Source organism: Trachurus trachurus (genome assembly GCF_905171665.1).
Source record: "Trachurus trachurus genome assembly, chromosome: 13".
NCBI classification, from domain to species: Eukaryota; Metazoa; Chordata; class Actinopteri; order Carangiformes; family Carangidae; genus Trachurus; species Trachurus trachurus.
In genome coordinates, this window is record NC_139892.1 from 5,437,268 (window position 1) to 5,461,516 (window position 24,249).

Here is a 24,249-nt window from a genome sequence, read left to right on the forward strand (position 1 = left end):
AAGCTGCTACACACACACACACACACACAGACACACACATAGACACACACACACTTATACACACACATAAACACACACAGACACACACATACAGACACACAGGTATTGATAACAGTGTGGTATTGATCCTGTACGTTGCAGATGGTGGACACAGTGTTGGACAATACTGCTGAGTCAAGACTGTAAGCTACAGCAAGTGTGTCCATGTGTGTGTGTGTGTGTGCGTGTGCATGTGTGTGTGTGTCCCATGCAGACGGCGGGCGGCGGTGGCGTCCCGTCACCTCGGGGAGGGCAGAGATAAGCAGAGTGTATGGGCTGAGATAAGACGGAGCAGACACTGGGGAGACGCACTGACTGTAAGTGAGTCACTGAGGAGGAGGAGGAGGAGGAGGAGGAGGAGGAGGAGGAGGAGGAGGAGGAGGAGGAGGAGGAGGAGGAGGAGGAGGAGGAGGTGGAGGAGGAGGAGGAGGAGGAGGAGGAGGAGGAGGAGGAGGAGGAGGAGGAGGAAGGGCTTTTATTCTGAAGGAAACATCTTCAAAACATGAGTCAGCCTTTCTTTTTTTTTACATCTCTATATGTTAACCTGACATCCTTACTCTGTCTTTTTTATGATTTCAATCTGTGAATTTTTTGTACCTTATTTCCATTGTCTCTGTTACTGCTCACTTTGTTCTCTATCTCTTCATTTCTGCTCATTTTTGCTCATATAACGTTGATTATCTATGCGCTTTATCTCCTTTTTTTTTTCTCTATGTTTATTTGTTAGCCATAGAAATGTGTTTTGTTGTAATTAGTGACAGGGGTGGAACTTATGTACGAGCCAATCGTACATAAGCTTTGTTCCCTCCTTGCACCATCGAATATAAATGTGTGCTAAATAAATAAACCAAAACCTAACCACAGATTCTTCAGTCAATAATCAATAGTTTCATATTTATTCATGTTTCTATGAGTCGACTGCAGTGAATCGGTTCTGTGTGATGTCATCCTGTTATTTATTTATTTATTTATTTATTTATTTATTTATTTATTTATTTATTTATTTATAAGGCCTTTCTTCACAAACTACCTGTTTATCTGACATACTTAGTGTAGTTTAGTTATTCAGTTTCTCCACTCGTCGTGCTCATATCCCTCTGGAAAAAACGGCCTTTGAGTATTTTTTTGCAGCATTTAAATGGAATAATCTTCTGTACGTAACAGACAAAACACCAGAGGAGTAAAACTATTAAAGCCAATGACATAAATGAAACAGGAATACACAGTAGAATAGTTGTTTCATTCTTTTTAGGACGCCCTTTAATTACTTCAGGCTTATTATCATGGATATGTAGCCTACTTTTTGAAATTGTTGTTTTTTTGTATTACTCCTTTATGTTGACACCTTGCATGTATATTGAATTGATGAATTGTTTGTAATCAGGGCATCATCGGCCCTTTCCGAAAAAATAAAGAGTTCAGCTTCTGATGTCACAATGACACATGAAGCTGTTTACTGCATTTAACATTAAAGGGACAACGAGGAGTTTTGGAAAAGCGAAGCGTTTTCACACTACATTTATGAGCCTCCGCGCGCACCGTAAAATTCTTTTGACCGGCGCAAGACGGACTCATGTTTTCATTCATCAAGAATTAAAGTCAGAGGTTCAAAGAGGTTCAGTTACTGTCGTAGTTCCGACCATAAACGGCGATTCAGCTGCGTTATTCTCATGACTCGTTGCGAAACCGAAAGTAAAAAACGCTGGTCGGCTCGACCAGCATCTCCTCCACCACTAATAATAACAAAATAACGATAGAGACGGAACGATATATTTATCGAAAATGGGCCCATTAACAAGTGTGGGTAGCGGAGATTCATCCACATTAACGTGAGACTTTTTTATAACCGAATAGAAACTCCTCGTTGTCCCTTTAATCTGGATTCTAATATTCTTACATGTATATTTATATAAGATATTATACAGATATTTATTATTCCCACACAGTGTCAGAGTGGACTGGGTGAGAAACAAGAAAATACCTCATAAAGATGAATAATAGATAATAATATGTCAGTAGAATTAAATTTAATTGAATTAAATTTAAACAAAGAAAAATGAAACACTAGAAATTAAATTAAATGAAGACATTTATCATCATATACTGTATATTGATAGACACTAATCCCAGTCCTAACTCACATTCTGTTACTTGAGATTTTATAATATTACACATGAAAACTGACCTTGGATCAGTCCCTGAGTTATTTTTAAAGTTTCCTCACAAAATAAAAGCACATGTGAAATTCACATTCTCACCTGTGAAACATTAAGAGTGTGTAAATGTGTGTAAATGTGTGTGAATGTGTGTGTGTGTGTGAGGAACATCTGAAAGTCAAACCTGCCTGTATCAGTGTGAGTGTGTGAGCTGCAGCTGTTTCACATACAGTGTCATAATAATAATAATAATAATAATAATAATAATAATATTTACACTGTAAAAACTCAAATATCTTACCAAGAATATTTGTCTTACTGTATTTCTAGTCAAAACAAACCTCATTCTACTTAAAATAAGACTCATCACATAAAAAGCAGCTTGTTTTTAGACACAATTTACTTCTTTCAAGCAGATTTTCACTTGAAATAAGTAGAAAAATCTGATAGTGGAGCTTTTTCTTCCTTATTACAAGTACAAAAAAAACTTGCTTTCACTGGCAGATTTTTCTACTTATTTCAAGTGAAAATTTGTTTGAAACAAGTAAAAATGATCTAAAAACAAGTTCATTTCTAGGTGGTGAGTCTTATTTTAAGTGGAGAGAGATTAGTTTTGACTGGAAATGAGACATTTTGACAGGAAATAAGACAAATATTCTCGGAAAGATTTTGAGTTTTTGCAGTGTAGGAGAAGAAATATTCCAAATTTATGGTTAATAATCACATTTAAGTTCATAGTAACCAACTAAAGTCACCAGAGTCCACCTGTTCTGGTCTCTGCTGGACTTCAGCGTGTGGTTCTATGGTTCTGTGTGTGTGTGTGTGTGTGTGTGTGTGTGTGTGTGTGTGTGTGTGTGTGTGTGTGTGTGTGTGTGTGTGAGACGGATCAGATTTAAGGAGGTGTTAATTTTCCGGCCCTCTGATCCAGAGCCGGAGCTCAGAGCCTCGGAGTCTGATGGTCGGTACTGAGTTCTGCCACACACAGACAGACTGCTGCAGCTCCACAGGGTGAGACAAAGGTGATGTGTGTGATAAGAGGCGGCGCCATGGCAGCGGCAGGACACAACACTGAACCCTGCACACGCGCACACACACACACACACAGAGACACACACTGATAAGCATCACCTCCATCCCCTCGGCCAGGCTCTGTCCTCCTCTGTGTCTCTGCTCTGAAGTCGTTAGAGAAGAAACGGAAAACACACAGAGGACACTGGAGACAGAGGAGAGACAGATATGATACTGGGGAGGAAGAGGAGGAGGAGGAAGAGGAGGAGGAAGAAGAGGAAGAGGAGGAGGTGAGAGGCTCAGACAGGGGGAGCTGTGGTCTCACAGGTGAGGGTGAACAGGTAAAGTCAAGCAGCTTCTGCACGTTCACTATCGACCAACAACATTCACCATTCACTTCACCATTTACCAGTATTATCAAAGAGAATAGAGACATATAAAGTGCATTGAGATTGATGAAGTACCTACAATATATATATATAGACATATATAAATCCTGTGTATGTGTGTGTAAATTTGTACAAAAAACAAAACAAAAAAAATGTAAACTCGCAGATTTATCGTTAATTATAATAAACTATAAGGATTATTTGTCTATTTTGACAATTTCAAGGTTATTTTAATATTTTCATTCACTCAGCAACCAGACATCACCTTATTTATTTCTATAAACGCTGCTACAGTCTGGATGGATGGATGGATGGATTGTTGCCTAAACTACGTTTCCTTGTATTGTTTGTTTCACCAGTGACAATAAAGTATCTTGAAAGAGTTGGAGGAATCAAAAATGAATAAAACAGAAAGTAAATGTGCTCCTCAGATTTTATTCACTGAGAGTGAATCAATGTGTGTTGAAGAAATGAAAAAGACTTTTTAAAATCATAATATTTATATGGAGAGTGTCAGAAATGGAAAATTACTGTATGACACTATTACAATTCAGTTTAGACATATTTAATGTTTTAAAGTTGCTGCTTTAAATCATGAATTTATTTTCTGATTCAATTTGAGATATCATTTATTCATCATTTAAAAATAGCAGCAGAAATTAAATTAATTACAGTGTATTTTCAATTGAGGATCATGAATGTACCATAAGCTTTAACTTTTTATTACATCATCGTGATCAAAGATTTGTTTCTATTTCTTATTCTGTAATTATTTATTCACAAATGTTCTTTTATTTCTCTTTTATTCTATAAAACAGTTTCCTACTTCGTTCTGACGGGACCTTTTATTATAATTATTATTATTATCATCATTATTCTGACTGAGAACAACATTAACTGGCCTGAGATCAGCTGTATCTGCATCGTCTGTTTACACCAGCGTGTGTGTGTCAGTGACACACACACGCTGCTGCTCCTCATACCTGCTGACACCTGAGTGAACAGGGTAGGGGTGGGGGGGCTGAGGGGGGCAGAAGGGGGCGGGGCTAACAGCTCTGAGTCAGAGCGAGGCCACGATCAAGATGAGCGACGCCTGTCACAAGACGCAGCAGATAAAACGTCTCTGTCTCCCCAGACGGACAAAAGGCAGCAGGATGCAATGTCACGCAATAAGTGATGATTCCCTCACACACACACACACACACACACACACACACACACACACACACACACACACACACACACACACACACACACACACACACACACACACACACACACACACACACACACACACACACACCCTGTAACAGCATTACAGCCCGAGAGCAGGAGACATATTTTAAAGGGGAATCCGCTCGTCTGCGTGTGATTGGATTAGACAGATTAAAGGAGACAGACGATGGGAATCAGCTCCGTGTGATGGACGACGGACTTTTAGGTTCAGATCAATCCAATCACAGCACACGGTGTCACAACAACACTAACACAAACACAAATACACGGCTTCTGGTTCTGATCCTCGTGTGAGTCGGAGCCGCTCAGATAATCAGAGGTTTTTAAGGTGAGACACTACAGGTGAATAGGGTAAAAATATTAACTAACAGATATCACCATAAAACTTCCCAATTTCATCACTCACATTAAGACAAATATTTTTTGTATTACAGGTTTTCTCAAATGTTATGTTTAAATATGTAAATGAGGCAATATCTAATTAAATATGCGCTAATTTACATACATTTAAACAGAAATCTGACCAATGGATGTTTTATTTTGCTGACATAAAGTTTTTACTGAGGAGGATTTTGGATATCTCTTTTTATCACTCTGTAAATGCGAAAATGCTGTCACCAGCCCTAAAAAATCCAATTTCTCCATGTTTTAGTAATAAAATGTTGTATAAATCAGGCTGTGAATGATATATCAACAAACCCCTCTGTAAAAACCTTCAGAATATAGACAGGGATCAAAGTGGAAGGTTTGGTGTCTGTAAGTGCTGCTGAAGTGGAGATTTCTAGCTCAGAGTCTGAGTCTGAAAAACTCTTTCTGAGAAAACGGCCTTTAAAGGTGTACAGAAATGGCCGTTTGTCCTGTTTGTCGCGCCGAGTTGTCACGAGCTGCAACACGAGTTTACCCGAGTAAGGAAAGCAAATTTGATTGGTCGTTATCGAGCGGGCGGGATATTCAAAGCTTGGGGCGAGACCGAGCTCCGTGTGTGTGTGCGTGTCTCAGACGTTTGAATGACGGATGACGGATCCAATATCAGTGGCTGGTGAATCGTGTACAGGCTGACGTATAATCCGTGCGCCTGCATTATCCAATGCCAAAAAAGAAATACACACTTTCATCCCGGATTTACTCAAAAATAGAATTTTGCACAAAGTTTGGCCTACAACGTCTGATAGATGAGTTATCACATTAATTTTATAATCCAGAGTGGGCTCAAATTCAGTTTTCTTTTCTGTACACCTTTAAAGACTTATTGTAAAATTCCATAGATTGTTATTGTAAATTTACGATTGGTTGCGGATACGGAGGAGATGACAAGTTTTGGAGCCTACATCATTGTTCAGGAGCTTTACAGTGCTTTACAGTGATACCTGACATGACAATAAAATAAAATAAAATAAAATAAAATAAAAACCTTAATGTGTATTTTTTCTACCATTTCTTTTGACTTTTCTGAGAGAAAACATGTTCAGGAAGAAAAATATCCCAAAATCTCAAAATTGATCAGTGTCCCACGTCGCAGAAATTAGTGCATTTAAAAAAACGGGTGATATAAAATAATAAAACACATGCAAACACATCAGGGGCTCACTGGTGCATCATGGGAAATCTAATACTAATGCATAATGAGATAGGACGTTTGCATCACCGCTCCCCACACACACACACACACACAAGTATGAGGTTCATAGGAAGTTCATTTCAAAATAAAAGCGCAGAGCAACAAACCCTTCACACACTGAGCTCATCCTCCAATCAGGAGTGAGCATCAGCTACGGTGGCTGAGAGGGGTCACAGACAGTACAGTACAGGAAGTGGAAATGCAAAGACAGAACTCTGCTTCTACGGAAAAATATGTGAACGAGTGTTTTTGTGTTTTTATGGTCGAGGAACATTTTGTTTTTGTTGAGAAGAAGAAAGAAGAAAGAAAAGGGAAGAGGAAGACGAGGTGCTGTCTCCTACCTGATCCTGCGTCCATGATGTTGGTCTGGCGTCGATCGGCCACGAGTCCTGAGGCGCTGGGCATACTGACGGGCTCAGAACGCACCGGCTGGATCCTGCACACACACACACACAGAGTCAGAGAACTGTTCTCCTCAGAGTGTATTTTCTCCGTGGGGTCCCTGAACGCACCGCAGGCTGTGCAGGTCGAGGTCGTCGGTGTCGAAGTCGAGCAGCGGCTGCGGGGCGTCGGCCGGGCCCTGGGACTGCAGCACCGAGGACGAGGACGAGATGACGGTGGTCTGGCCCGACGGGTGGATGGTCTTGAACTGGAACTGGGGGCCCATCCACAGGCGGCGGTGGGGGCCGGTGTGGGTCACGATCTCCACCTGACACACACACACACACACACACACGTTCACAGGACAAACTCCTCTTCTTCTTCCTCCTCCTCCTCAGCGTAACAGAGAAGTTGTATTTGCCAACAGGCAGAAAGTGTTTGAACTGATAGCCCCAAAATGGGAAATTGTCCTGAAAGAAACTAAATAAGTCTATATTTCAAGCTTGTTTTGTAGCGGAAGCTCCTCTTCCCGGTTCGTCCAAATTAGAATTATTTTTTTTGGGACAATTTCTCATGTTGGGGCTTCAATACAAGACGGACATTACATACGAGCAGCATGGAGGTATTTGGATGTTTTTTGGTGTGTCTTTTTGTTACGAAGACAGTTGGTATCCATTTGCAACCGTTATATGGACATGCACTGCTACGCCGAGACCCCCTGTAACTCAGAGAAGCCACGGAGGACTCTGAAACTTCTCCCAGCCCTTAGTCCACATGAGGGTGAGTACATAATGAGTGAAATTTCAATTTTGGGTGAACTATCCCTTTAATCAGAGCTCTGCATTATGACATCGTGACCTCAGCAGCTGTGTCGTCCTCTGTCAGAGGCGTTTGAAGTCAAGTTTTAAAATGTTTGACGCCAGGACGCTGATTGTGTTCAGACTCAGGAAACGCTCCGAAGGCTGAACCGTCACAGCCAGCGGTTGACTCCAAAGACCACGTAGGCTCTAGAGCAATGGTTCTCAAGTGGGGTCAGAGGACCCCCAGGGGTCCTTGGGAGGGTTCAAGGGGGTCCACAACTTTTTCTTGAAAATTTACCACTTTTTATTTTTTTTAGAATTAAAAAACATTTTTATTTTGAATTTTTTAGAACTTTTTTTTGGAGAATTTTTTTACCACTTATTTTATTTAATTTTACCACTTTATTCTTTTTAGAATTTTTAAACCTTTTTTTTGTTTTTGCTTTTTTGAGAATTTTCTTTTTTAAGAAATGTTACCACTTTTTTTTCCAGAATCCCCCCCCCCCGAAATTTTACCACTTTTTTCTAACCCTCTTAACAATTATTGGCTCTAATTTGAATGTACATTGACTAAAAAAGTCATGTTCTTCAGTCTCAGAGCAGGTATATGTGTATTGGTCTGATTTGTGTCACTTTCAGGGTCCTTGATGTGAAAAAGTTTGAGAACGGCTGCTCTTAAGGATCCAGACCCTGAACTGGGACGCAGCCACAATAACAAAGGTCTCACACCTGACGTCAACACACGGTGACGTTCAGGAACCTACAACTGTTCTCACCTGTTCATAAACACAAACACCAGATCTCTCCACTTTGACCACAATACTTCAGAAATAATCGTCTCAGTGAGTTCCCGTGCAGATGAAAGATGAAAACGCGTTCAAAGACATCCGTTTTTTTCAGTTGCGCAGCTCCGTGACCTCGGTAACGTGACATCAACTAAAAGCCTGAGCTGCTCCTGCACCACTCAGACTCTGATGACCATGTCAGGTCTCGTCACAGTCTCTGCGTGAGGTGAGCTGGGAGCGGCGGCGGCAGCGTGATGATGATGATGATGATGATGATGATGATGATGATGATGGCGGTGGCGTTGGGACTCATAACCATCAGAACGCTCCTGCCTCCTCCCACGCTCGCCACGACTCCTCAACTCCCCGCAGCACTTAACACGTCCCTGAACGTCTCACCGCTCACATCTCATTAACTTTACCATCGTCAGCTCTCACCTCCACTCAGGTGTCAACGTCACACACACACACACACACACACACACACACACACACACACACACACACACACACACACACACACACACACACACACACACACACACACACACACACACACACACACACACACACACACACACACACACACACACACACAGCTTCTACCTTTTACAATATTGATTCTTTATTATTATTATTTATTATTATGATTTTTCCCCCATCGTGGGATGAATAAATTAAAGCAGAAGTGAGTGATATATTTGTGTTAATATAAGTCTTAAATAGTTATATCTTCCGACAGCAATCACTTACATAGAGTGTTTGGTCTGAAACACGGGTCTGTCAGTCACTCTGCTCTGCTCTGAGCCGAAGAGAAAACATTTATCGTATCCTACAGTTTTTATCCAATGAGGAGAGAGAACGGCATGCAGGGCTGTGTGTGCAGCCAAGGAACGCCGTGAATGTGGTGACGTAGCGACGAGGACTGTTATGGTGCGTTCAAGGAAACTCGTATTTTTCCGACCGTGAAGTGGTACCAGTTCGATCTGGTACGAGTTCACCGGTCGGAAGTTACGAGTGGCCGTTATAGTGACTTTCACCGGTAAAACAGGTCGGAAAAACACGAGTGGGTTGCCTGGAACGCTACAAAGTCGTAAGTTGTGACTTGAAGCTGTAATTTACGATTTCAAAAGCCTGCCTGGAACGCAGCATTAGCGAAAACGACCGGATCACTCACTTCTGCTTTAATCTTATTATAACTTAATAATTATAACTTATTAACCTGCGACGACAAAGTGAAAACTAGCTGCTTCTAATCCAGGTGCAATATCATATTCATAATTTTAATAATTAATATGTGTCACTTTAATATTTTGAATATTTAGATGATTTTAATGAGAGCTGTCAGTGGATTTAAATTAATTAATGAATCCACAAATTGACTGTTTGTTTTCCACCATTTAAGGTTAAAAGGTTAATAAAAACAGAGTGTGTGTTGAAAAACAAAAACTTGAATGAATCACGTTAACTCTTTGCACTTTTGTTATTTTTAATGCTGAGATTTAAATTGTTAAAATCATTCATTTAGATTCATTTCATATCTTTTCTCTTTCACTGTGAATGTGTTATTGCTCTGTGAAGCATTTTGTTCATCAATATTATTTATTTTTACACATTATAGGCTATATCAATGTTAACGTATCTTAGTTTATTAAATCGAAGTCGGAGCTGCGGTGACCTCTGACCTCTGACCTCTGACCAGGTTTGAAACGAGACGTTTTCACTCTGACACTTTGATCAAACGTGTAAAAAGTCAGAGAGTCTGGAGGTTTTCCTGCCGCTGGACGAGTCACAGCTGCACGAATTAGGCCACAGAAGGAGGAGGAGGACTGTCACTGTCACTGTGTGTGTGTGTGTGTGTGTGTGTGTGTGTGTGTGTGTGTGTGTGTGTGTGTGTGTGTGTGTGTGTGTGTTGCCAGTTAACACCATCAATGTCACGCCCAGCCACAGAGCTGAACAGCTGCCAGGCTGCTCCCTGCTGCAGGACCCAGGTCCAGATGTTACAGTCCAGTCCAGCAACGCCCCCTCCTCCTCCTCCTCCCCCCGTCTCCCCCACCCCCCCCCCCCCCCCCCCCCCCCCCCCCCCCCCTCGACCTGCTTCCTGATCGTTTGGTTCAGTCCGACACCTGCACACGAGTTTTTTGTTTTTTATTCATTTCTACCTGTGGAACGAACACAGGTCGCCATGACAACCACTGTCTGTCAGAGACGCTTGGTCCTGTCCATAGATATATACAAATAGACGCTGCCTCTGACGTTGCTGTCCATTGGAACGATGCGTCAATGCGGCCGCCATCTTGGTCCGGGGGAAACCGTGTCTACGTCCTGCACTAGTCAACAGAGGCAGAGGTCTATCAACCATTAACATCACCATAACTCACCGAATATTCAACCGATTTTAAAGCCGTTTGGTTTATTATAAATGTCAGACATATATTTATGATACAACAACAACAACAATATATTAAACATACACTTACATACTCAGACACACACCCACATGCATAAATACACTGACATTTGTTCTACAAGGGTCCGACCGGGTCTGACTGCTTGTCAGACGTTTATTATGTCTATGGTTAGAAACCCTGACCCAAGATGGCGGCGCTATTGATGTACGCTGAGAAGCAGAAGGCGGCATCTAGTCAGTGTATCTATGGGTCCTGTCATACCCATCGGTGCTCCTGGCCAATCACAGCGCTCCTCAGGTTCAGCATCTCAACGTTGTTGAAGAGCCGACGTCACCTGAAGCTTCTCATCCTCGGTTTTGGTTTTTTTCACGACTAAAAAATGTCTCAGAGTCGATTCTTGGCGTCAAAATATCACAACACTTGACTGTATTGATTATTTCTGATCAGTTTTCCCATCAGCTGAACTCATATAATCCACAAATCGTTACGTTTTGGTGCCTTTACTAAACATCACTGGGAAAACGTTTCATATAAAGATGAGAGAAAGAAGACGATGTTTCTGCAGGTTTGACAGGTGCGCTGACCACTACACCGTCTGTCTGCAGTGGTTTTATTTATTCATCTGTTTTAGATTCTTCTTGAAAATGATTTATTTCCAATGAGAGTCATTGCTGTGTTTATATTTTGCTGTTTTTGCCCACAAACGACACGTTTCCCATCTGGTGGCACAATAAAGCTGATCTGATCTTAAAGGAATAGTTCACCAAAAAATGAAATTCAGTCTTTAGTGACTCCCCCTCATGCTGATGAATACTCTGGAGTAGTTTTTTATTCCTCAAAGTGCATCTGGAGAGTCGGGAGGCCGGTTCCTAGTCCAACCAAAACTTATATATACTGTATGAGAGTCAATAGGACCCGACTCAAAAACGTCCATAAAACTACACAAAAACCATTTAATATTCCTCCACACTGCTCGTCCACTGCAATCCAAGTGTCCTGAAGGGAAACGATAGGACATTCTTACAGCCTAACTGTCCCAAATTCATTACAGGACTGTTTAGGCTGTAAAAATGTCGTAGTTTCCAGTAAACTCTGGACTATCTCCCTTCAGGACACTTGGATTGCAGTGGACGAGTGTGGAGGAATATTTCAAGTTTTTGTGTAGTTTTATGGATGTTTTGTGTCGGGCCCTATTACTCTCATATAAAGTTTTGGTTGGACTATGAACCGGCCTCCCGTGTCTCCAGATGCACTTTGAGGAATAAAAAACTACTCCAGAGTATTCATCAGCATGAAGGTGGAATTTCATTTTTCGATTAACTATCCCTTAAAAAGACTGCAGTGATGAACATGTGGCCGTCCATCACACGTCCTCTGGTGGACGAGCTGTGGACGCCGGCGGTGGAGGATCCATCTGGATCTGGATTTAACTTCATATCACAGTAAAGCAGAAACCAGGTCGTGGTCTCCTGGGAGTCTGAGCTTCTTCCTGAGCTCGTCTCCATAGTTACACTAACAGCTCCACTATCACTTCTCCGACCGCCGGCGGAGGCATCAACTACCGCTGTTCTGTCAGGACGTCCCCCCCCCCCCCAAAAAAAAAAAAAAAATGCAGGTTAGTGCAGCAGATAGTTTTGCTGCTGGTGAACTATCATGGCAGCCGTGCGGCGCGGCGGCGCTAGGCTAAGTGGGCTGCGTTTGAACCGATCAATTATACATGCGGTGGAATTATTGATGGTGAAAATGCAGCCGGGGGGGGGGGGTTTACCTGCACCGGCACCAGAGACCAGACGAGCACTAAGAGGGTTAACCAGGCTGAAAGGTCTGAGAGCTGCAGGCAGCCGCGCCGGACGCTGGAGATCAGACCTGCGATCAGTGCACGAGGAAATCGGCACGAGTCACTACAGAGTGGAGGCTGAGGCCGTCATGATGGGATGGCACGGTAAATATGAATACATTAAGAAGTGTGTTTGTTTAGATCAGGACTGTTCATGTGTTCATGTGTTAATAAAGTTAATACTTTGATGCACATGTGATAATTATAAATAAAGTTTGAATTAATGAACGCATTATTGATTGTTGATTGATGCCTGACTCTAACAGTTTGTGCACAAGATCGAACAGACTACTGTACAAACTACAGTGATCCACAGTTTAATTAACTGTCACATCAACTTCATGCTAAATTTAAAATTGTTAATCATTTATGTTCTCTGAATTGTAAATCTGTTATTTTTGTACTGAATTTTATCTGTGAAGAACTGTGATCATTTTTTTATATGATATTGAACGAATTAGTCTTCACCCATGTTTTTATCGGAGCAGAGTTTTGAGGCCTTTATAGGTGGGAAACACCACAGAGTCTAAAACACACTAGAATTGCAATATTTACCATTTCATTTTGATTTTTCAATATCCTGAGTATGAGACTATATTGTCTTTTGGAAAATGAAAATTATGTCTTTATTGAATAAAATAAAGTTCCCAGTCTGTAAATATTTGAATTAATTTATTCTATTTTTCTTAAAGACCCGATGTAATAAAACAAAAAAAAAAATGTTGAAAAAAATTTTCGCCAGTTTTAATGCTGCACAATTTTCATTTCAGCTATTTTTTGGGTGGTTGTTTTTGGCCTTTATCTGACAGGACGGTGTAGAGCGACTGGGGGGCCGACATGCACAAAATGGATCATCTGCGTTGGGAGTCAAACCGGCGATCAGCACCTCAGGCCTAACATGGCAACATGGGACGTCTCTCCAACCAGAATGTTTCATCTGAATCTATGAACGACTCATCCTGCACTCGTCCCACTCAGATCAAGTTATAACAACAACGACCGTCGTGTTATAGATGTGGAAACTACAACACATCTGTCTGTCGATGTGATGTATAATATTATGTAACAGTCGTCCTTGGTCCAGGTGTAAATAAAGTTAGATTTGAATGAAGCAGCAGCGTCTCACCTGAGAGAGCCACTCCTCGTCCTCCTGCCCGCTGTGGTCCGACGCCAGACTGTCTGAGGACTCGTGACGCGTGATTGGACCGGGACTTCCTGGGGGCATCGCTGAGAGAGAGAGAAAACACACACACAATGACATTTAGAGGTCGAGCGTTGCCAATCATTTTTTTTTTCTCATCGTTGACGGTGAAATTTTACCACTTTTTTAAAAGAATTTTTTAAAAACATTTTCTTTTTTTTCTTTTTTAATTTTACCACTTTTTCCTAGAGAATTTTTTAACTGTTTTTTTCTCATTTTAAATTTTACCACTTTTAAGGATTTTTGATTTTTTTTTTTTTTTTTAGAAATTTTACCACTTTTTTCTAGAAAATTGGTACAGGTTCCACCATCGCTTTATTTTCCAGACTGACGGCTCAAACACATAGAAGCATCAACAAACTTTTCCCGGGGCAAGCTACACACGTCACATCCGGGAGTGTATAACAAACATCCTTCAAAATAAAAGTACTACTCATAATAACACAATGAGTAAAGGCGCTTTCTTTTACATTGCTTAACATACATCCATGGATATGCTCCACAAAAATACAGTCTTATTTTCACTGTGTTCCAAGTAAATTCAGATTTATATTGAAAGGAAGATACCTGTTATTACAGAAACCCTCCTCAGAGAGAGTCACTCAGAACAGTTTGATGTAGCACATTTATTTTGAAATCAGTCCTTACGTTACTTGCAGGTGGGAGCTTCTCACGGGATTTTGAAATTTCGAAGCTAAGTCAGAAAAAAATTACCACAAAAACCAGAAAAAAAATATTTAAAGCCCCCAGTGTGTAACTTATTTGGCTTTTTATTAGCAAAAATCAAATAGGCTATGTATTTCATAAATACGTATTTCACTGAAGTGGAATCACACCCACATACAAATGAACAAAAAGTGGGCGACGCACCGAACCGAGGCGGCCATGTTGCATCGCCATTTTTTAAGTTGAGTGGCAGCGTGACTGTAGGTAACCACGGAAACTCAGCAGAGCTGTGGGCTCGGCCTGTTAAAACTGTCACCACTGTGTAGTGTGAGGAAGGACGGAGGCACTGATGTTGCATTCAGGTGCAGTCAGGCAGACGGCCGTCGGAAAACCAACCGGATGTCATTTTACTCCACCAGAGAAAGACGGTAAAACAATACCACATCACCATGACAACATATTGTCACGCCTGTATTGTTTTGCCTCGTGCTGGCGGACCACTTGTTTACATAGACGCTTGTTTATCCTGTTACATGCAGCGTCTGTTGTCTGTCTGACGTCTGCCCGATTTCACGTGAATGCAACATCAAGAATACGTTCAGATATGCAACCGCACCGCTAGATGGGGGGAATTCCTACATACTGGGACTTTAAAAAAAACAAACCAAAAAATAAATTACTCAGAAAAACAGGATTTTTTATTATTATTGAAGTGAATGCAAAACGCTTCCGTAATAAACTCTGACATTAACGGACGTTCAGACGGCGATCAACAGGAATTGATGTCATCAGCTGTTTACACAAAACATCGCTGACAAACAGCTTTAAAATACTACGTGTGTGTGTGTGTGTGTGTGTGTGTGTGTGTGTGTGTGTGTGTGTGTGTGTGTGTGTGTGTGTGTGTCTGAGACAGATGGGGCTCCTGCAGCCTGACTGAGCGGGTGAGGAGAGTGAGGCCTGAATCAGTCCTTCACCACACACACACACACACACACACACACACACACACACACACACACACACACACACACACACACACACACACACACACACACACACACACACCCTCCTCCCCCTCCCCCTGCCCCTCAGGGATGAGGTTGGTTTAAGACATGAACGGCTAATAAACTTGTCAAGTTCACATCTGGAGCACAGGAGGTGCTCCTGTCTTTATCCACACACACTCACACACACACACCTACACATGTGCCAGGTGTTCACACACCCCTGGCGGAGGTGGTTCACACACACACACACTAATATAAATGAAAGCGCTCCGTTGTTACACCTGCCTCGGCAGCAGCAGCAGCTCGGTGCCTTGTTCAACATCTAGTCTTTGTGGAGGTGAGTGAAACAGGCGCCCCCTACAGACACTTGATGACATCATCATGACATCATCACGGTGTGTTGGACTGAGGATGAGACGGAGGAGGGGGAACAAGGTGACCACTTAACTTCCTACTGTCTGAAAAACTCAGTTTATAGAGTCGTTGCTCTCAGAAACCAAAATGTCTCAGGATCATTTACACTGTAAAAAAATATCTATGTTTAATATAAAGTTTTTAATCAAAAACAGTCTCCAAGAACAGAAAAGACGTTATAATCCACCGTCATCATGATAATAAACAGTCTTTATTAGACTCTTAGTATGTTATTATTATTATATTATTATAAAACACACTCAGAACTGTAACTACTGACTGTTCCTTTATTGATCGTGTTTCTATAGATAATTATGATTTAATTTTATCCCCAATGCCATTTCTATAATCATCAAGACACAGTAAAAGTGCAGATGTCACCTGTATTGTTGATTTGTCTCGTCTCATGTGAGTCTTGCTGTGTTTTCTTTTCTAATTCTAATTCTAATCTCAATATTGATGAATGTTTGATTTAACGACCTGACTGTGATTTAAGGACCAGAGAAAAAAAAAAACTTTATTGATAAAACACCTGATCAGGTGTTTCACTCTGACTCTGAGTTTCTCTTGTTCCTTCAAACAGGAGAGAAAAACAAAGCCTGTGCTGTGTTACTTATTAACCCCCCCCTCTTGCTCTCTGACCCTCGGGGCCAATAGCTGTTCCCTAATTAATTATTGATGTTGTGGAGCAGTTGGTGGACTGGCTGGATCAGGTTTCCAGTAGTGGGGTGGGAGGGGGGGCTTTAAATGGCCAGAGTCGTGTCCACCACACACACAGTTACAGTCTATCTGCTGGTCTCAGTGTCCGGCTGGTCAACCCCCCCAACCCCTCCTCCTGCTGCTGCTGCTGCTTTTACAAAGACTCATTACTGGCTCTTAAGAGACAGGACGTCAATGCTGCTTCATGGACAGCACATTTTTTAAAGTGCAAACTTATTACAACGCACTCAAGAGAGAGAGAGTGAAGGGGGGCAGAGGGTGAGACAGAGGGAGAGGGTGAGAGACCTTGGGCCGTTCTGTGATCTTCAAGTAAAAAGATCAATGTGTTCATCATCTGTTTACTTCATCAATTTAAATGGTGATCAACATTAATCCTGATGATTGATCAAAGGTTTTTTTACAGTCGTGAGGAGACGTTTCACATCTTTTTTGTGACGATCAATGAAAAATATTGTTTTTATCAGTCACTTCATACTGTATTTTCCTGGATTCTTTAAAAATCTCCGGTCTGGATTCAGACGACGCAGCCGAAGCTGCACGAGCAAAACTCTGACACCACAGTTCACGTCAAACCGTTCTGGTTTTTCAGTTTTTTTCAGTGTGTATGGGATCAGGTAACTGTAAATAAATACAACTGAGAGTTTGAGGAAGGTTTAATGTGAAGCTGTGATAAAGGTTCTGGTGGAGTTCCTCAGGGCTCGGTTCTCGGGCCACTTCCTCCTGAGCTCACATCAAACTGGAGCTCCTTTTCAAACATTAATGCTTCTTCTGCTTCATCTGAACTGTTTTTTATTTTCTTTCTTTTTGTCTTTTTTAAACTTTTTTTTTTCTGTGCTATGTTTCCCGTCCCATTAATGGCAACGTGCACCCGCCTCCCATGAGCAGAAACTATTTACTATTGATTTTTGCATCAAATTTACTACCCACTATCCTGAATATTGATTTTTTTTTTTTTTTGATTAATGTTGTTTTGTTTGGAGCTGCTCAACTCAACATCTTTATTTCTAAGATATTCTGCTGTGTATTTTCTGAGTATTAAACCTCATAAAAACATGAATAAACAGTGTAGTTATAAACTCACATGCTGTTTTACTAATAACAGAGAAAATCTAATTTCCAGTTAGCAGCCCATTAGCCTGTTAGCCCGTCAGCCGGAGCACCGAAGCAGGGAGACGGAACAAGAACAAAGGCTGCTTCACTATTCATGTGGACCAACAACGTCTCGGGGCCGAGGGCCAATCAGAGATAAGGGAAGAAGGGGTTTGATTGGCCGCCGCTCTCTTCACTTTTTTAACTCGTCATCAGCAGGATAAGACATGTTCTACCAAGAAAAAATCTTATATCACTTTATTATACTTTAATATCCTTTACTCACTTACTGCAACCTTGTATGGACAAGCACTTACAAAACAAACCTCAAACACCTTGTTACTTTACAGAAACGATTTGTTAGAATGGTTACATACTCTGAGCCAAGTTCAGGCCCTCTGCTTCAAAAACGTACTATTTTGAATGATTATGATATCAATGTGTATCAGATCTGTTTATTTGTGTTTCAGTACAGAATTAATTTTTTACCTCGTAGTTTCTCTCATATACAGTATTTATGTCCAACAACCAAAAAATATTTATTTAACATCATTTAAAACGGCTCTCAAAAAGTACCTCATCAGTCAAACCATGTACCATCAAACATGATAAGACATTTATTGTCATATTTCTTTCTTCTTTTTCTCATTATTACATTCATTATTATTGTTTTGCATTATTCATTCATGTATGTATTTTTCCTTACTTCCCTATATTTACTGTTTAATCACTTACTTTTCTACTTATTTTTCGTTATCGTTTAATTATTCCCTTCGTTCTTGTCTTTACTTGCAACAAATTTGGTTTTTGAATATGTGGGTGAGGTTTTCATATCAGCCCTTTTGGGTTTCATACCTCCCCTTTGCACATCCCAGTTATGATGATTGTTCATGCTGTTTTAAATGATATGTTCATGCAAAATAAATAAATACATAAACTTTCATTTTCTACTTTTTAAAGATTAATTTTGTTGCTTTTTAAAAAAAAATTCTGTTCCACCTGTGCTCCGCTCTGATTGGTCGAGCCCGACAGGTGGGGAGAGAGAGAGAGAGAGAGAGCGCTCAGTCATTATGGATCATTCAAGGTGTATTTGACTGACAGTTGCTTTATTCACCCGTTCCTTTTCTCTGCCTCTCTTTGATTACTGACCCCGTCATGGCGCCGCGCTCTCTCTTTACCAAACGGCTGACTCTCTCTCTCTCTCTCTCTCTCTCTCTCTAAGCAATTAGATCTATTGACGAGGAGGCGGCGGCTGGGGGGGGGGGGGGGGGTCACGGGCCTCACGGTCCCAGGAGGAACCGGTCAGTCAGTCAGTCAGTCTCCACAATAAGCACATTATATGACAGGTAGAGAGGAGGAGGAGGAGCGAGGTTCAACCATCGCTCCCTTCATCTTCATCATCATCATCATCATCATCATCATCATCGTCATCATCGGGCTGAAAGGAGCCAGCCAGAAAAACCCGGTGGTAAATTATTCACTGCTTTGTTTGGTTGAGAGGAGGAGGAAGAACCAAAGTCTGAAGGGTGTGAAACCTCACATCAAAGTGAGCACAGTCAGTCGGGCTGTCACCAACTTGTTTTCACAATTAACCGCAGTATTAAACTCCACAGTTAATTAATCGTAAAGGTTCCCAAATACCGTCACCTTCCAAATAAGAGATGATGTCTGAACCACATCGGCAGATCAGCGCAACTCACATAGAACGAAAGTTACACAACACCCATGTGTGTAACTTTGTTTTCATTCTGTGTGAGTTGCAGAACAGAGACGTGTCCCGGTGGTTAAGTTTGACTTGTTCCCTCCAGACAAACGTATTTAGTCGACGACGGCTCGTCAGCCTGTAAAACATGCTGTGAAAAAGTCGCCGCCAAAGGAGGAAAGACGTCTATTATGTAAGTGAAGGTAAATGCACAGTAATTATGATAATGTCAATTGAGCTTACGTAACAATTACTGTAATTGATAGGCATTGCTTGTATTAAAAAAATGATTAAAACAAACTTAAACATTTGCTATAGATGCCAATTAATGACTTAAAGGTATAGTATGTAGGAATTCCCCCCATCTAGCGGTGCGGTTGCATATCTGAACGTATTCCTGATGTTGCATTCCCGTGAAATGGGGCAGACGTCAGACAGACAACAGACGCTGCATGTAACAGGATAAACAAGCGTCTATGTAAACAAGTGGTCTGACAATATGTTGTCATGGTGATGTGGTATTGTTTACCTGACCCACGTTTTACCGTCTTTCTCTGGTGGAGTAAAATGACATCCGGTTGGTTTGCCGACGGCCGTCTGCCTGACTGCACCTGAATGCAACACCAGTGCCTCCGTCCTTCCTCACACTACACAGTGGTGACAGTTTTAACAGGCCGAGCCGACAGCTCCGCTGAGTTTCCGTGGTTACCTACGGTCACGCTGCCACTCAACGTAAAAAATGGCGATGCAACATGGCCGCCTCGGTTCGGTGCGTCGCCCACTTATGTATTTGTAACGACTTGTAACAACTCATTCTAAGGTACCAGAAAGCTTTCATTTGTATGCGGCTGTGATTCCACTTCAGTGAAATACGTATTTATGAAAGACAGATTTGATTTTTGCTAATAAAAAGCCAAATAAATTACAAACTGGGGCTTTAAATATTCAAACAATCACCCTGAGGGATTAATATTTGGCCTTATATAGCCTACTTTAAATATTTTGTGTATGTATAATTGGTAATGTAATTACATAATGAATGAATATATTTGATCTTACACATTCATAGTGTTGTGAAATTAATTATTAATGCATAATAATCGTAATACTGTAATTATTTGTCTGACAATAATCACACCAAGAAAATCTACAATTGCGACATCCAATCAAGGAGGAGGAGAAGGATTCCCCTCCATGCTGCTGCTGCTGCTGCTGCTGCAGCGTCTCCTCTGTCTCCTTGTGTCTTATCTGCGGCCGGCCGGCGCTGAGCGAGGCCCTGAGTGCTGCCAGGAGCTGCTGCAGATGGACAGGTGGAGATAGTGACCATGAAGTGGCGCCACCGCTGCCTTTTATCATCCCGTCCTGGAGGCTCCGGTCTGGCCCTGACCCCCGGCCTCCTTCCCTTCCTCTCCTCTCTTCCTATTCCTCTCTTTTTTTCCCCCTGCATGCTGCATTTTTAATCAGCCCGGGTCATCCAATATAGAGCCACGAGACCGGAGAACCAGGGCCTGTCAGTCAAGAGCTGCAGCCACCTCCTCCTCGCTGCTCCTCGCGCCACCTTGTTCTCTTTTCTGCACCGAGGATATTTATAGAGGCTTTCCCTCCCTCGTAGTAAAAAAAAACACTTCAGCTGCATCAGCATTGGAAATTAGAACCTAGTTGGCAGGATTTGTTCTGTCTTTCCAGTTTCCTCCTCCTCCTCAGCCGCTGCCTGATCTTCATGCTCAGCGAGCAGCGGCTGGACGAGCGGTGGCGGTAATTCATCCTAAGGTCAAATCGACTCTCTCTCCTGGATCACTTCTCAGCTTCGGTGCCAGGCCCTGGAGGAGGAGGAGGATGAGGAGGAGGAGGAGGAGGAACAGGATGTGGGGGAGCACAGAGATGGAAGGTGGCACTTCAAGAGCAGCTCGGTCATCAGCGGCCGTGGCGGTGGTGCCGGGGGGCGAATGGCAGCAGCACAAGAAGTGGGTAGAAGGCTGAGCAATTATGTTTATAAGGGGTTTATTTCTCCATAACAACCGACCAACTCTACATTATCCCGCTTATTACACGGTTTACGAGTAAAATAATTAATTTGAAACATAATGTTGATCAAAATACAACTTTTATCGATTTAAAATTGCATCATTTAGCGAATCTGCAAGACTTGTCACGTCCGCTGTTTTGCTGAGCCTCCTCCCGGTCGTGCATTTGATTTGAAGCCTTTGATAATCAATCAGTGGATCGATGGATTACCATACACGTGTTAAGATGTGTGTATTTTGTGTAGTCTTATCTGTCATACACAAGAGATTAACTTTACTGTTTACGGGGTGCGTTTGTGTCGCGGAGTCGCGGTGCCACCGAGACGAGAGGAGAGCTGTGACACCGGGTCAGAGGCTCTGATGCAGGTTTGGTTTCCAGCAGCGATGTGGAGGAGCCTCCACTCTCCTTGCAACAAGTTACCAGTCATTTATCTAACATCACTATTAGTCCCAAGCTGTTTAATGACGGTAAAAATGAAACACAATGTAAATATCCTGCATAGTTTCTCTTTTCTGTGCTGCGCTGATCAGAGCGGTGTCCCTAGCAACGGTCTGTTATACTTGATGACGGTCTGTTATACAGAAATAACAGAACGCAGAACGCAGCGATGGACCAATCAGAGAGCAGCATTCAATTGAGCCATGTAATAAGTTAAAAATAATTCTTCTTCTCCAAAACAGATTTGTAAAGATATTTAGATAACAAACATTTGGTCATTGTTGATTCTGTGCTTCCTGTGTTTGATACGTGTCCATTGCTTTAATCAAACGTCATGTATTAGAGCCATTTTCGCATATTTTGTTTGATATTATTATAATTAATATTATTGAACTGGAGAAAAACTGTTTGGATGAAGTTTATGATTTCATTTGTGTTTAAATATTCGTAGTTGTTGATGAGCCACCTCCCAGGAAATGAGGACATAAACAGAAGAGAGGGACAGGACAGGTGTCTCAGATGAGACGGGGGAGAGCCACAATGTTTTCAGACCGTCTCTTTTTTTGTTTTATTTTATAAGTCTTAAAGGGACAACGAGAAGTTTTGGAAAAGCGAAGCGTTTTCACACTACATTTATGAGCCTCCGCGCGCACCGTAAAATTCTTTTGACCGGCGCAAGACAGACTCATGTTTTCATTCATCAAGAATTAAAGTCAGAGGTTCAAAGAGGTTCACATACCGTCGTAGTTCCGACCATAAACGGCAATTCAGCTGCGTTATTCTCATGACTCGTTGCGAAACCGAAAGTAAAAAACGCTGGTCGGCTCGACCAGCATTTCCGCCACCACTAATAATAACAAAATAACGATAGAGACAAAACGATATATTTATCGAAAATGGGCCCATTAACAAGTGTGGGTAAAGGAGATTCATCCACATTAACGTGAGACTTTTTTATAACCGAATAGAAACTCCTTGTTGTCCCTTTAAGTTGTGGACACAAATAAAATGTTTTGTTTCTCAAGAGAAGCAGTGATTGTTTTTTATTGGAGTGCGTCACAACCACAGCAAACGGACGGCGACTAGAAGCCGGTTGGCGGTTAAAAGGCCGCCACATAGTTTTTCAGGCGTTTGTGTTTTATTTTGATAGGCCTCACTGCAAAAACTCAAAATCTTTCCAAGAATATTTGTCTTATTTCTTGTCAAAATGTCTCATTTCTGGTCAAAACTAATCTCTTTCCACTTAAAATAAGACTCATCAGCTAAAAATTAACTTGTTTTTAGATCATTTTCACTTGTTTCAAACAAATGTTCACTTGAAATAAGTACAAAAATCTGCCAGTGAAAACTTATTAAAGACCACTATCAGATTTTTCTACTTATTTCAAGTGAAAATATGCTTGAAAGAAGTAAAAAGTGTCTAAAAACAAGCTACTTTTTAATGTGATGAGTCTTATTGTAAGTAAAATGAGACTTTGACTAGAAATAAGACAAATATTCTTGGTAAGATGTTGAGTTTTTGCTGTGAGGAACAGGATGTGGTGGAGCACAGAGATGGAAGGTGGCACTCCAAGAGCAGCTCGGTCATCAGTGGCGGCGGCGGTGGCGTTGCTCAGGACGCCGCGCTGCGTGGCGCCTGGGGGGCGAATGGCAGCAGCACAAGAAGTGGGTAGGAGGCTGAGCAATTATGTTTATAGCATGTCGACCCTGCGTCGGCTCACAGGGGGCTGGCTGGGGGAGCAGCGCGCCGTGTTATCTGCCCGTCGTTAATTGGATATAAATGTTAATGCCATGAATCTCCCTCATTATGCGGCCACTTCCTCCTCCTGCGCCGCGGCGGCTGGCAGACAGAGTGGTGGACCGGGCCGACGCCCGAGCCCGAGCCCGTCACCGCGGCGCGTCCTCATCGCTCTGACACTGGGAGAGACCATTAGCGCTAATTTGAGGAAAAAAATCTCCTACCAGTCAGACCTGGAGCGCTGCAGAGGACGAGCTCGGCTTCACACGGATCAGGGCGTAAACACACAGCGACCACTTTGCCCCCGGGCCGCCGCAAAAAAGAGCTAATTACAGATTTTGTGTGTTTATAATTATGGAGCGGGCTCAGAGCGCCGGCCTGTTTCAGGGGGGTGGATTGATTCCGTGTGTGGCCATCCGTGTGCAGGAATTGGCCTTTCAGACGCTCAAGTGCTGCTCGCCGCTCGCTCGCTTGTTATTGAATTAGAGGAAGTTTAGGGTGTCGGCTAATTGGTCTGTGTGTGTGTGTGTGTGTGTGTGTGGCGTCTCGTAGCGTCGTGCTAACATGTCCTGGAGCAGGTGTGGAACAG

General features: G+C 42.0%; 1 protein-coding gene across 1 annotated transcript in view; it reads right to left on the bottom strand.

Annotated features, from left to right (window-relative positions):
- The window catches only part of bcas3 (BCAS3 microtubule associated cell migration factor), a 430,682-nt gene that overhangs the window by 262,526 nt on the left and 143,907 nt on the right, over positions 1-24,249 (bottom strand). Inside the window, exons 20-22 of the mRNA XM_083984996.1 lie at positions 13,787-13,887; positions 6,959-7,155; positions 6,788-6,882 (exon numbers count right to left, since the gene is read on the bottom strand). Coding sequence (XP_083841122.1) covers positions 6,788-6,882; positions 6,959-7,155; positions 13,787-13,887 — 393 coding nt within the window. The remainder of the gene's footprint in view (positions 1-6,787; positions 6,883-6,958; positions 7,156-13,786; positions 13,888-24,249) is intronic.